Here is a 15,807-nt window from a genome sequence, read left to right on the forward strand (position 1 = left end):
TTAATTTATATAATAATTAAATAACTATTTACACATTAAATCCAATTTAATGTATACATTTAATTATCATATACATCTCATGTATATGTGCAAACCGTCTCTATTAATTAATTCTTTGTGAATCTAATTCACTTGAACTAATTAATTTGAATCTTATTAAAATATTGCTCTCCAGTTTAATTATAGATCATATTCATAATTATTTGTATATTAATCACATTGATATATAGTTTCCTCAAATTAGTTTGAACAATTCAAATTATCCCTCTTAAGTATCCTCTAGTGAGCTAACGAGAGGACTTGGTGAACCTATAGATTAGAAGCTCCAACTATATGAGATTAATTGGTTAAACTAATTAACCAAGTTAATCAATATTCATTAACTATGGGTATACTCTATTAAAGACATATAGTTGCACTTTGCTCACTACAGATATATTTCTGTGTCCACGAATATAGACCAATACCAGCAAGTGAGTCCTTCACGACGTTCGTAATTCCAACTGAGTCAAATTATCGTTTTATCCTTGGGTTACCTCTGACTTCTTAAGTACTAGTGCTCCTCTAATGAACAACTTGTTTATGGTTCAACTAATAAACAAAAACCCCTTTCGGGCCAATGAGAGGGTAAGACCTTTTGTTCAAGTTCAAGAAACACCACTTAAGGGAACATTCATCTACTTACCCTGAAGACAGGAATTAGTGAATTTCATCTTGTATTATTATGTTCTCAACTCCCCGCTCGATCTTGTCCCTAAAATGGTAGGCTTATTGAGTCCGCGGACTGTCCACTCTCACTCATACAAATCAAAGGACACTCTCTCATAAATAGTGTTGGGGTTATATCCTAAATCTCGTAGGGTCCTATAGTTTGTAAACCTTGTATGAACAAACATTTCTGTGATTAATAAATTTGATATTTTATTCACTTTTTCTATGAAATATATGATATTTTAGTTGCATTAACCACAAACCAATAAACAAACATCCATGGTTATCGTTGTAACTTAAACATGTATGTAAAGACATACAGATGAATCATGTTTGAGTGATAACCTAAATGGTCTGTAGTATGTGGATAAGGTTGGATACCTTATCCTAGTGACACTACGAGTATGGCCTACTTTGTAGGTGTTACAAATGTTGTAAAATACTACAAATGATCTGATCCTAATCATTCATGTATTAGACATGCGAGAGGTGATATTCTATACAAAGGAGTTTGTATAAGACCGGACAACGAAATTTTTAGTCTTGTTATATAACGTCATTCATAATAGAGACTTTCATTTCACTAAGATGACCATAGATAACATGACCTTAATCTTGAGTGAGTTCTGAACTCCTGCCTATGAGGACTATCTTTTGATTTGTATGGGTGAGAGTGGCCAAATCGTCGACTCAACAAGCCTACTATTTTGGGGATTTGTCTGATTGGGGAGTTGGGAACTAACTACACAAGATGAAATGCACTTCTTCCCCGAAGCAAGGGTAAGTAGATAAATTGCTCCTCTAAAAGCTGATTTCGGGCCTTGAACAATGTGGCACCACACTCTCTCCTGGCTCGAGAGAGGTTTAGTCATAGTGGGACTATGATCTATTGTTCATTAGAGGGATCAGTGGTACTTGAGAAGTTAGATATAACTACAGGGGCAAAACGATAATTCAGCCCAGTTGTACTTACGAGTAATTTGTAAAGGGTCATCGTATTGTTGATTGGTTATATCCAATAGACATAGAAATATATTTGTAGTGCGAAGAGTACAATTGTCGGTCTTTAGTGGAGTGTCTGACAGTTAACGAATGGTGGATAAAATAATTAAAGAGTTTAATTATTTATTCACATACCGTTGGAGCTTCAAGCTATAGGTCCATAAGATCCCTTTGGTAGCTCAAAGGATTTAGTTGAGAATCAGCTTTTGGGTTAATTTGAATTGTTCAAATTAATAAGAGGAAATTTAATTATATATGATATAATGTATTTGATACATTAATATTTAATTGGAGGAACAAATATTTGAATATGATTCAAATATATTTTTCTATGAATAAGATTCATAATTGTTAAATCTAATATAAATATGATTTATATTAAATGCCATAAAGAAGAGGAAAAGAACTGTAGTTTATATTGTATGAGATGCAATATTAAAACTATAGATATAAATATAATATGATAAGTTTGTTATCATATTTATTTATATTATTAATTATTTGATAATTATCCTCTATTTCTCTCTAACCACTTTAGTGGGAAGTTAGGTGGTTTTATAGCTATTGGGATAAATAAAATAAGATTTTATTTTTCCTAACTAATAAACACACGATTTGTGAGACAAGAGATTACATGATCAAATCAGAGTCTATGCGATAAACTTGATTCACTAAACGATTGAAGTTTTCCTATGCGATAAAGAAGTTCTTCCTTCAATCATCTTCCTCCTCCAAACCACAAACTCCCTCCTAACCAAAATAGTCAGAGCCCACCACTTTTGAGTTCTCACACCAAGAATACCAAGATCACCAAGTGGTAGTGTCCTCTTCTTTTGGTTCGAATACTTGTTATTGTTCGAGGAATTCGTGCTTGTTTGAAGTGTTCGTGACTGTACGAGTGATTTACTTGAAGAAGAGTTCTTAAAAGGTATAATCTCTAAACCTTTTGTCTAGTTCAAAAGCATGTTGTAATTTATGTTTTGATACATAATTTGTATTGTTTACTGTAATTGTTTGTTTCAATCGAAATGAGATTTGGCGATCCACTTCCGCTCATAGGTTCTCTGTAAAACGAGTTCCTTCAATGAGTTCATAATATACACATGATTAAGACTATGTTTTTTAGGTCATCCTAGTGAAATAGAAACCTGACTAGTCAACAGTGTTACATCTAATGGTTATTATTTTGTGGTTCGATTTTATGCAAAATCATTACATAGGATACCCCCATTAGCATATTACCTACACGAACGCGTTGGATCATTGTGTTTGTATCAAATACAAAGTGGGTCGTATCCATATTACCAGGATAAGGTATCCACCTTTATCCTATACTATAGACTCTTTAGGTTGTATCTTGAACATTAATCCTTGTATGTCTCCATATACAGTTCAAGACTCATAAGTCAGCCTTGGATGTTAGTTTATTGAATTTAGGGTTATTAAGACAAAATAGAAAACAACACGATAATATTGATTGAATTAACTTTTATAACTCTTTATTGATGACGGTCAATTAATAACACTTACTATCTATGAGTTTTAGGGTATAAAACCCAACAGTTCCAACTTCTTAGGATTTATCACTAACACATGTGTAGAACAACCCCAGATTTTGAAGTAATGTAAACTATCATGGTCACTCTCATCCATACAGATCAAAGGAGTGTCGTCATAAACAGGAGTTCACAACTCACTCAAGATTAAGGTCAAGTCTTCTATGATCATCCTAGTGAAATATTAGTTTCTTCAAGTAACAGTATTATAAAAAGAAACTAATTATTTCGTTGTTCGGTCTATGTATAAACTCCTTTGTACAGGATATCCTCACGCACATGTCTTTACATGAACAATATGGTTCATATTGTTTGTAACACTTACATCTCATGTAACAATTACAAAGTGGGTCGTATCCGCAATATTACCAAGATAAGGCACCAAACCTTCATCTATTTACTGCAGACCTTTTAGGTTATTACTTGAACATGAACCACTTGTATGTCAACCACATACTATTCAAGTGACATCATATAACCTTGAACTTTAGTTTATTAGATTGAATTAATGCTATTTAAATGTCAAATAAAATACCTCTGATTTTATTAGATAAATAAATTATATTAACAAAACTACAAACCACGAGATACACTAGATTTAGGACATCAATCCCAATAGATTTAATGTTCAACACATAATATATATATAAGTGTATATATCATAAAACAAGAAATCTAAATACAAAAAACATCATCATTTATATAAAATAAATTATTATATATATCACAGTATATATATATATATGTACATTTATTCCTTCATTTGTGCGTCTGAACCATCATCATTTTCATCTCTTCTCCCTATCTTCATCTTCATCTCGTCCAGAACCCACGCCGTTGACCAAATCTTCTCGCTATGCACCGTCAGCCACATCTGCTCACGCGGTGCCTAATATGCTCGACTCGCGTTGTCTATTTGCCCCACATCGTTCGTCTTCCATTGTTAGCTGCTTGCAACTTACACCGCCAGGAAGGAGAAAAAGGGAGGAAAGAGGTAGAAGGGAAGAGGGAAGGAGAAAGAATGAGATTCCAATGTTTTTTCTTTCTTTAAAAAAATAACATCAATGGGTGTGAAGTCCTAGGGCTTTACATAGGGGAGAGAATCAAAACTTTAGGTTTTTTAAAAAAAAATGTTTGTCTTATAAAAAATATGGATGAAACCTTAATGGTAAATATACACAAACATCAGTAAAAAAAAAAAAAAAAAATTATATTCTACTGGTCTATTTCTAAAATAAACTAAGGGTTGAAGACAATAATATAATATAAACCTATAATTAAGGCTATATATATATATGTAGAAATCCCTTTAATATATATGGCATGGATAATATTGATTTATGGTAGCGTACACGGATGAAAATTTTAGAGACAGTTAGGCCCATTGGAAGCCGGTCAGGCCCAAATATTCTGGACCTGAAAAGGCCATTCCAAACATGTCTAGGGGAAATTTTTCGTCACCTGTCGGTGTGTTTATTTTCGTGAACCACTTCTAATTATTAAGTGGACAAGACCCTCACATCATGAACTGAAAAATATGGGACACTTTCCAATATTCTTGGGATGGGATACTATTTTTTTCCTTTTTTTTTTCCCTCTATAATTCCAATCCCACGTCCCCTACAATCTGTTCTATAATTCAAATTGCCACTCCTGTGAAAATATTCCACGTGACATGCTACTTTTGGCTTTCTTGAATAAGTTTTGGTTTTTTCTTTTTAATTTTATTTTGATGTTTTAGTGGGTTAATATCTTTATTTTAAAATTTGTAATCATTTACTTTTAATGTGAAAATTTATTTGTTCTTTAAAGCTTATAAACATATTAGTCTCTAATCAATTTACCAAATGTGAATGTGTGATTGAAATATAAAGAATAGTCTTAGTATAAATATACACCGGTAATGAGTAATAACTTGGGAATATTCCAAGTATCATATCTCACAAGACTAGGTGCAATTCAAATTTATTTCTTCAAATAATACAATCAATGCAGAGGTGATTTTAGGTGATGTGATAAGTTCTAAAATAAATAAAAAATGAAAACAGGGGTGTGCAGTCAAGTTTCAACCACTAGGCTTTATGCCTTGAGCTATGAGGTCGCATTGCGTTGACGATGACTCAACATGGACAGAAAACGTTCTATTCAGTCTTGTTCTCGAGTTGCTTTAAGAGCCTAAGTAGCTAATCATGACAATCCTATCTCTAGACTTTTAGTCTTATATTCCTTTGTGAAATCAATTTATGTCTTAATCTTCTCGGCATTAAGACTCTAACAGCATGTTAAATTAAATTATCAGTTCAACTTAACAAGATAAAATAAACTCAATAAAGGAAATGTATAGGTCAAAGTGACAGAGGGCAATAGCATAAACTCAAGCCATAAAATCTTAAGGGATCGACACTACTAAATCCCTTAGAAATTTAGCTCATAACTAGAAAAAGAATGAAGGATTCCATTAATACAAAAGTCATTAATACAGTGTTAATTCTAACTCAAAAACTGAATAGGTGTTGGAAAATAACAGTAACAAGGCCTCTTGGGCAATAATCTCACTCTCTAAGCCTAGTAGGTCAGATTCAACCTTTTTCAAGGGTGAATCATCTTTATACACACACTTTCAAGAGGTAGGGATGACCTAAAACTAGGATTCTTCAAAAAACTCTCATTCTTGAAGATTTTCTAAAGGTGGACATGAGAATTCTTCCAAAGGTTGCTCGATTTCCAAGATCATTGAAGAAGGATGCATCCACTCCTTTATATAGGCCAATATGGTTGAGGGGTGATCAAAAATCAAGTTATAAACATCTCCTAGGCAATTTCAGCACGAAAAACTACTATTGACCGAAAAAGCAATAACTCTAGATGACTAGGCAAAATCTGGTAAGTTAAGGTTTCTAATGTGGGTGCATCAACTTATTTTTCTGCAAAATAGTTACAAACCTCTCATAAAATTAGCCCAAAACAATAAAAGCTACTATAGACAGTTAAAAGACATGTGCTTGCTTATTTTACCCAATTTAAGTCTTTCTGAGTCAAAATATCGCATAAGATCTTATTGTTACTAAAGAAGAAATGTTCCAAAATAGGTATCTGTTAAAATATAGAAGAAGAAGAGAAGAGAATAGCAACACACAATTACATGAAAACCTTAATACAGGGCGAAAAACCACGATTAGAGTTCTTTCTTGTTAGTTAATCTAAAACATTGAATACACAGGGATACACTATATAAATAGACAGTAGGAAACCCTAGGGGCCTACACAATTACATAAATGCCCCTAGGTTAATAACCCTATTTTCAACACTCCCCCTCAAGTTGGAGAATAGATATCAACAAGGCCCAACTTGCTTACACAATAATCAAAGCACTGTCTTAGTAACCCCTTTTTAAGCACATCTGTAACTTGCGAATTTGAAGGAATATAAGGGATGCATATGTTTCCATTGTCCAATCTCTCCTTAATGAAATGTCTGTCAATCTCTACGTGTTTAGTTCTGTCATATTGAATCGGGTTATTTGCAATATTGATGGCAGCTTTGTTGTCACAAAACAATTTCATCGGAAGCTCATTTTCTTGCTGGAGATCAGATAACACTTTCTCCAACCAGATTTCTTCACAAATCCCCAGACTCATGGCCCTATACTCAGCCTCAGCACTACTTCTAGCATTGATCCCTTGTTTCTTACTTCTCCAGGTGACTAGATTACCCCGGACAAATGTACAACACCCAAACGTCGACTTTCTGTCAACAACAGAGCCTGCCCAATTAGAATCAGTGTAATCTTCAACGGATTGTTTATTAGACTTTTTGAACATCAAACCCTTGCCAGGAGTTCCTTTCAGGTATCGAAGGATATGTTCAACTGTTGTCATATGATCTTCACAGGGAGCCTACATAAACTGACTGATAACACCTACTGCATATGAAATATCTGGCCTTGTGTAAGAAAAGTAGATCAACTTCTCAACTAAACGCTGATACCTTTCTTTATTAACAGGAACTCTATCATTCTTCTCACAGAGCTTTGCATTGTACTCTACTGGTGTGTCAATAGATTTTCATCCAGTTATGCCCGTTTCTTTTAGTAAGTCCAAAGTGTATTTTTGTTGAGAAACTGAGATACCTTCTTTTGATCGAGTCACTTCCATTCCCAGAAAGTATCTTAGCTTACCGAGGTCTTTAATTTCAAAATTTTTGGCCATCTTTGTTTTGAGCCTCATGATCTCAGCATCACTATCCCCAAATAAAATAATGTCATCAACGTAGACAATAAGAACAACTATCGTCCCTGATTTCGACCTTTTTGTAAATAGAGTGTGATCAGAATGCCCCGTTTCAATCCGTATAGCGACTTTCTCAATCTACACACCCTGTTTTTGAACTGACTCTCGAACCTAGAAGGAGGACTCATATAGACTTCCTCTTCAAGTTCCCCATTCATAAAAGCATTTTTAATATCAAATTGGTGTAGGGGCCAATCCTTATTTACAACAATTGACAAAAGTACTCGAATAGTGTTAAGTTTGGCCACGGGAGAAAAATTTTCAGAGTAATCTACTCCATAGGTCTGAGTAAAACCTCTAACAACGAGCCTAGCCTTGTACGGTCAATCGTCCCATTTGACTTGTATTTTATAGTAAACACTCATTTGCATCCAACTGTCTTGTGCCCTTTAGGCAGAGTCACTTGTTCCCAAGTTTCATTCTTCTCAAGAGCTCTCATTTCTTCCATAATAGCAGATCTCCATTCTAGTTTTTTCATTGCAACACTTATGTCATTTGGAACCATCACAGTGTCCAGACTGGTAGTGAACGCTTTGAACTCGGGTACCAGATTACTATACGTCAGGTAACTATGCATAGGGTATTTAGTACATGAACGAGTGCCTTTCCTCAGAGCTATAAGAAAATCAAGTGATACATCACGATCCTTCAACTTTCCAGGCTCCTCACCATGATCGGCTATCTTTGTATCAGAGATTTCAGTAGTATCCTCCAGATCATCATTAACTAGAATCATTTCATTCTCAATTGTCTCCTCTTCTGCCATTCTTTCAGTATTACTACTTCCTTCGCCCTTATCCTGCCTGCATTCATCAGTCTCCATACACACATCAACATCATTAGTTTCAGGAATGTACGTACCTGATCCGATGGTGGGATTGACTCATATACTAGAGCCGACAGTTTTGGTTCGACAGGTGACACTACTTCCTTCCTGAGATCCTTCCTATAGTAAGTTTTCCAAGGAACTTGGTTGGTAGGAAGGACCGGGTCGTCATACTCAGAACTAGGCTTAGACGAGATATGAATAAGAGTTGACTCTAAGGGAATAGCATAAGAGAACCAGTTAGTCTTTTCATTCATGTTCTCCCCCTGAAGATGACTAATAGGAAAGAACGGTTGATCCTCAAGAAAGGTGACATCTATGGAGACATAGTATTTACGAGATGATGGAAGATAGCAGTTATACCCACGTTGATGAAGTTGATATCGAACAAAGATACACTTCTGAGCACGAGGAGTAAATTTTGTGCGGTTTAGAACATGGGAATGAACAAAGGCAACGCAACCAAAGACTCAAAGGGGAACATCAGAGATTAATCGAGTGGTTAGGAAGGACTCTTTAAACAGTTCCAATGGAGTATGAAGGTTAAGAATACAAGAGGGCATCCGATTAATGAGATGGGCGGCAGTAAGAACTGCATCCCCTCACAGGTATGACGAAAGAGTGGCAGATAACATAAAAGACCGGGCTACTTCCACCAGATGATGACTTTTTCGCTCGAATACTCCATTCTGTTATGGAGTGTAGGCACACGAGCTCTGGTGGACAATTTCTTTAGAGACAAGAAAACCTCTGAAGGAGGTATTGAAGAATTCTTGCCCATTATCACTCACAAGAAGATTTGTCAGTGAGGAGGAAGACCCAGGAAGGCAAGTGTGGTCGTCTATAAATGTGACAAACCAAAGTTTACCAGTGGAAGTGGTAACAAGTGAGGGACCGCATACATCACTATGAATAAGAGTAAAAGGACTCGAAGGTTTGTAAGGCTGAGACCGGAAAGAAACACGACTTTGCTTGGCATGAATACACACAACACAATTTAAAGAGGAAATATTAACATTGCGAAATAAATGCGGAAACAAATACTTCATATATTGAAAATTAGGATGTTCTAAACGAAAATGCCACAACATAAAGTCATTTTTAGAAACAGAAAAATTTAATGACATAAACCCAATTCGATGATCATCTCTAGAGGAAGCATCTTCAAAAAGGAAATAAAGTCCTCTATTGTGCCAGACAGTACCAATCGTCATCCCCGATTTCAGATTCTGAAACAAAACGGAATCAGGTGAGAAAATTTTCTTACACTTCAAATCTCTATTTTACTGACAGACAATAGATTATAAGAGATTTTAGGCACATGTAAAGTATCACGCAGAACTAAACTGTCAAACGGGGAGATATGGCCTTTCCCTGTAACAGGGGAAAAAGACCCGTCTGCAATTCGAATGCACTCATTCCCAGCACTTGGGTTATAAGAAATAAACAAATCTGAAGAATTTGTAAGATGATCTATAGCCCCTGAGTCCACAATCCACGGTTTTTTACCATTAATACTTATAAGGCTAAATGAAGGGAAATTACCTAATTGTGTAATAGCACTCATCCCAACCGTACTCAAATTGTTCTTACTATCAATGAAAGACTACTTCTGAGTATGTTCATCTACTGAGTCACTTACTAGGGCACGACCAATATTAGATTTGTCATGAGACTGTCATCGCCTGCTATTTGGAGGTTTCCCGTACAATTTCCAACACTGGTCCTTTGTGTGCCAGGGCTTCTTACAATGCTCACACACAGGTAGAGGGTTTTTATCACCATCAGTACTGGGCGACTTTGCAATTAAGGCAGCTGCACTAGTTGTAGTAATAGGATTATTCATGGCGCATGACCGATCTTCTTCCAGCCGTATTTCGGAGCAAAATTCTCTGAGAGAAGGTGTAGGGCGCTGGCCCAATATTCGACTACGGACACCATCGAATTTAGGATTTAATCTAGCCAAGAAAACATACATACGGTCTGCTTCTTCAATTTTCAAGTATTGAGTCTCATCTTGTACGTAGTTCCAGACAATCTCTCGACACAAGTCCATCTCCGGCCAAAGCATTGATAATTTGTTAAAATATGATGTAACATCCATGGATCCTTGTTTGCATTCATGGACCTGCTTGTGAAGCATAATAGTTAATAGGCATTATGTCTCTTTGAGTACAAATCTCGTGCAGCCTCCTAGATATCCTTGGCGGTTGCAGCTTACAATAATGGTCTGCCTATTTGAGCTTCCATACTATTCACGAGGACAGAGCGTAACAGCGAGTCTTCCCCTTTCCAGATCCATTCTTGAGGATCGCCTGGTACTGGATTTGGAATCTCCCTCGTCAAATACCCAATTTTGTGCGCCTTTCCAATGCCATTCGGATTGATTGCCAGGAGAAATAATTCTGCCATTTAATTTTTCTCCTACAAGAAATCCTATAGAGTTGCCCATCGAGCCAGATAAATAAGAACAATTTGGCAAAATAGGGAACAAATTTACCAGATTCTCTAAATAGATTGGTTGAACTGGTTGAGGATTTGCGCCGAACATCGTATCCAAGTCCGAAATCTGTTGTTGGAGATAACCCAACCGTTGTCTAATATCATCTGGGCATTGGGTCGAACCAAAAGCGACTGGAAACGAAGCAGCCACTGATGGCTGGAAAGAGTTCGCCAGGACACGAGAATACCCCAACCAGCTGAAATGCTCGAGAAGGGTGCTCGGCGCGACTCCACGTTGATCAAACGGACCTAACGCGGAAGATTCATCCGGCGCGAGCACGATCGACACGAATAGTAGCAACCTATGGCTGGATTCGCCCGGATTCGTTCTTGTCTGTCCGTCGAAGACACGTCTGGGCTTGATCAACATGGATTGAAGCAACCCACGGCTGGGCTCGACTGGATGTGTTCCTGTCCAACCGTCGAAGACTCGGCTGGGCTCTATTGGATTCACCTCTATCCGACCGTCAAAGATAGTGCCGCCTTGGTTTTGGTTGCCGATCGTGGCTTTTGTCTGGCGCGACGGCTCCCATCGATTCCAGCTCTCCATCGACTGCAGCTGGACGGCAGAAATTAACTCCAGTAGGACTGCTTGAAAACACTCCTTCACGACCGCTCAAATAGTTGTCTTCATGTCAAAACTCGAGGTTTCATCAGCAAAAAAAACGATTATGGTTGGTTCTCTTCCATAACAACTAGGGTTTCGTCGCCTAGTTTTGATATCATGTTAAAATATAAAAGAATAAGAGAAAAAAATAACAACACACAGTTACGTGGAAACCCTAGTACAAGGAGAAAAATCATGACATAGAGATCTTTCTTATTAGTTAATCTGATACACTTAATACACAGGGACACACTGTATATATAGACAGTAGAAAACCCTAGGGGCCTACATAATTACGTAAATGCCCCTAGATTAATAACCCTATTTTCAATAGTATCAAATTTACTTTGTGACATTTATAAGGTAGTGTGGAAATGATTATCATCTGATCCAACTAGGTTTCTTGGTTTATGTGTTGGCTAGGTTCAAGAAACATAAGTTTGCATATGAGTCATCTTCTATAGGATATAAGTATACTGTACTGTCTTTGCATTTGTAGCTTTAGATTTTAGGGTAAAACATGGATGTACCAGATGTTTAAATACAAAGTAAATATTTTTTTATTCTTTTTGAATTGGGAACTTGGGGAATTATGTTTTTTTAGAATTGGGGTATTCATGTTCTTCAATAATTACTAATTAATAATTAAAAAAAAATGATTTTGCTATTTTTCTGATTTCCAAACATTTTTTTTCTATTTTTACAGATGAAACTTTAAAATTTGTTATGCCTTAAGTTTGCTCTTAGTAAAAGTGCGGACTAAAAAGGCCTATTTTTAACCAATATAATAGGTTAAAAGTAATTTAAATTTAGGGCAAATTTTAAAAATATTCCTGGAATATGGTGGCAGTTGCAATTACACCTTAAACTTTTAATCGTAAAAATAAAGCCCTCAAACTTATAATAGTATTAGAAATCGGACCCCAAACAATAAAAATTGAACTCACAAATTTTATACCATTGTTATAATTTCTACAATTATTTAAATTTTAGAGGATAATTACAACTACGTGATTTTTGCAATTTGCACCCCAATTTATAACACTTTAAAAATAGGGAAAAGAACGTATCATTCCTATTTCTATACGAACGTTTTTTTTTTTTTGGGTTAAAAGTAAACTTTACTGGTTATTTTCTTCTCATTATTTTTTACGGTAATGTCTATATATTCCAGCTTTAGTGGATTTCAAAAACCAACACATGATTAGTAAAATTATTTTTTGGAAAATAAAATTACCATATGAAATTTATAAAAGTTTTGTAAAATTGGGAACACAATGGAACATGGATATGGAAAAATATAATAATAAATAAATATAATAATAATAATATATAATATAATAACTGGCAAAAGAATATAAAATAATATATATATATGTGTATATATATATGTGTGTGTGTATATATATATATATATAAAGAACTTAAATAAAATAAAGAAATAAAAAATATGAAAATTATAAAATTTTCTCTATTTTTCCCAAAAGTTTGGATTTCTCACCAATCTTGACCATTGTACAAAATGCATAAATGGCCACTATTTATAGGAGAATTGGCATGTAGGATGTGGCTATTAGGACACTAACCATGTATAAATTTGTGACACATGGAGTAACATGTTTAAGGACACATGGTCCTTTTTGGGATGGGCATCTATATTGTATAATATTTATAATACCCTTAGATGCCCATTATGTATATGAAATATGTCTCGTTAAAATCTTACTAGGAAAAACCCAATGGGAAAAAACCTTATTGAAGGAAAAAAAAAAATACATATTTCATATAATATATACTCCTAAAAGAATACAATATATTTACTCCCCGTCATGAAAATATCACTTAAAATCTTTGAGTCACCACATTTCAATATTGTGTGCTAATTTTTCAAAAGTTGCGGTTGATAATGCCTTTGTAAATAAGTCTGCCAAGTTATCCTTCGAACAAATTTGTTGTATAGTGATGTCGGCATTTTCTTCAAGATCATGAGTGTAAAAAAGCTTGGTAAAATATGCTTTGTTTTATTTTCTTTAATATATCCTCCTTTGATTTGGGTTATGCAAGTTGTGTTGTCTTCGTATAATATTGTTGGAGGGTTTTTATGAGAAGACAAGCCAATTTCACGAATGTGCTGAGTCATTGATCTTAGCCATACACATTCTCGACTAGCCTCGTGAATTGCAAGAATTTCAGAATTTGAGGAAGTGGCGGTTATGGTTTGCTTCACCGATCGTCATGATATAGCAGTTCTTCCACATGTGACCAGGTAACCTATTTGAGATCTAGCTTTGTGTGGATCAGATAAATATCTAGAATTTGCATAACCAACTAGATCAAAATTTGATTTATTTGAATAAAACAAACCCATATCGATTGTTCCTTGGAGATAAGGGAATATATGCTTAATTCTGTTCCAATGTCTTTTTGTAGGAGAAGAACTATATCTAGCTAACTGAAAATGCAATATTTGGTCTTGTATTATTAGCAAGATACATAAGTGCACCAATTGCACTAAGATATGATACTTCAGGACCAAAAACTTCTTCATTATCTTCTCAAGGTCGAAATATATCGGACTTTCATTGGAATATTTAATGGATGTGCTTTGTCCATATAAAATCTTTTCAAAAATTTTCTTGTATAAGTTGACTGATGAATAAATATTTCATCTGCTAAATGCTCAATTTTCAAATGAAGGTAAAATTTTGTTTTTCCGAGATATTTCATCTCAAATTCTTTCTTAAGATATTCTATTGCCTTTGAAAGCTCATCAGGAGTCCCAATTATATTCAAGTCATCAACATATACAGTTATAATAACAAATCCTTATTGTGATTTCTTTATAAAAACACACAGACATATTGGATTATTTTGATATCCTTATTTTAATAAATATCTACTCAGACGATTGTACCACATTCATCCTGATTGTTTCAGTCCATATTGTGATCTCTGTAACCTTATTGAATACCATTCCCAAGAACTTAATGTATATGTTTCACGTACCTTGAATCATTGTGAAATTCTCATATAAATATCATTATCAAGAGATCCATATAAATATGCCATGATTACATCCATAAGATCAGGGGTGTTTGTGGGTTGGGTTTAGATATTTTAGGCCCAACCCTATGGTTCGGTTTGTGTATTTTTCTAACCCAAACTATTCCTTGTTAAATTAATGATATCCAAAATCTATTATAACAAAACAAGTCTCCAAAATTCACAAGAAAGACCATAATAGCATTTGAAACACTATTTGAAATTAGACAAAACAAGTCATTTATTTAGAATTTTATTCTAAAAAGAAGTAAAAAATAAATATGTAAAAGTCTAATTTAATTATTTTCATATATTGAATTAAGATTAACAACTTAATTTCAATTTATATAGTGAAAATTTTCTTTCTAAAATGTAAAGAAACTACTTCTAAGAGTTGTTGAAGAATAAATTTATTCAAAAAATATTGGAATTATATAAAATTAAAATCAATATATGTATAAATAATTGTGTTATAAGTAAGAAAAAAAAATATTTTAAAGTTAATAATAAATTCAGGTTGGTTTGGGTTATATTAGGTGAACCCATGAACCAACCCAACTCATAAAATTTTTCATTTATTTGAACCCAACCCAACCCAAATGAGTTGATAACCCAACTCAAACCGCACAGGTTGGGTTGGGTTGATCGATTTTTTCAGGTCATTGGGTTTTTTGAACACCCCTACATAAGATGCATATCCAGACTTTCATACATAGTCAAGCCAATTAAATATCTTAGTGTAATTTCATCCACCACTGGAGAATATGTCTCCTCATAATCAATACCAGGTCTTTGTGAAAAATTTTGTGCAACTAATCTTGCTTTGTATCTTGTGACCTCATTATTTTCATTTCTTTTTCTCACAAATACCCATTTGTACCCCACAGGTTTGACACCTTCTGGTGTTCGGATTACTGGTCCAAAAACTTGCCATTTTGAAAGTGAGTTTAATTCTACCTCGATTGCTTCTTTCCACTGAAGCCAGTCTTTTCTATGTTGACATTCTTCAACAGATTTTGGTTCATGATGCTCATTTTCAGATATAATATCAAGAGCAATATTATACGAAAAAATGTTGTCAATAACTATATTAGTTTGATTCTAACTTTTTCCTATCATAACATAGTTTATTGAAATCTCATTATTATCTTTAGGTATTTCACCTTCCCCGCTAGTCATGTCGAGGATTTCTTCATGGGTATTTACATCCTCAACCAAGTCTTTTTCACTATTAATTATTTTTCATTTTCGAAGACCTTTATCTTTGGAAC

The 15,807-nt window shown here is 34.5% G+C and overlaps 1 protein-coding gene across 1 annotated transcript; it reads right to left on the reverse strand.

Annotated features, from left to right (window-relative positions):
- Positions 1 to 7,920: 7,920 nt before the first annotated feature.
- Positions 7,921 to 10,489, reverse strand: LOC120079112 (uncharacterized). The gene is made up of 5 exons (XM_039033296.2): positions 10,135 to 10,489; positions 9,707 to 9,867; positions 9,134 to 9,614; positions 8,421 to 8,599; positions 7,921 to 8,376 (listed from the first exon to the last, which is right to left on the reverse strand). Exons 1-5 carry the CDS (start codon positions 10,487 to 10,489, stop codon positions 7,921 to 7,923), a joined length of 1,632 nt encoding a protein of 543 aa, XP_038889224.2.
- Between the last annotated feature and the right edge of the window lie 5,318 nt (positions 10,490 to 15,807).

Source organism: Benincasa hispida, chromosome 6 (genome assembly GCF_027475165.1).
Source record: "Benincasa hispida cultivar pf3 chromosome 6, pf3_genome.v1.1, whole genome shotgun sequence".
Lineage (NCBI taxonomy): Eukaryota > Viridiplantae > Streptophyta > Magnoliopsida > Cucurbitales > Cucurbitaceae > Benincasa > Benincasa hispida.

Excerpts from the sequence above, each read along its gene's own strand:
- LOC120079112 (XM_039033296.2), bottom strand. The coding sequence starts at position 10,489 with ATGGATGTTACATCATATTTTAACAAATTATCAATGCTTTGGCCGGAG. Across the intron at positions 9,615-9,706 it reads TTCTGCGTGATACTTTACAT|AATCTGAAATCGGGGATGAC; the intron begins GTGCCTAAAATC and ends GTTTTGTTTCAG. Across the intron at positions 8,377-8,420 it reads CAATCCCACCATCGGATCAG|ACTGATGAATGCAGGCAGGA; the intron begins GTACGTACATTC and ends GTGTGTATGGAG.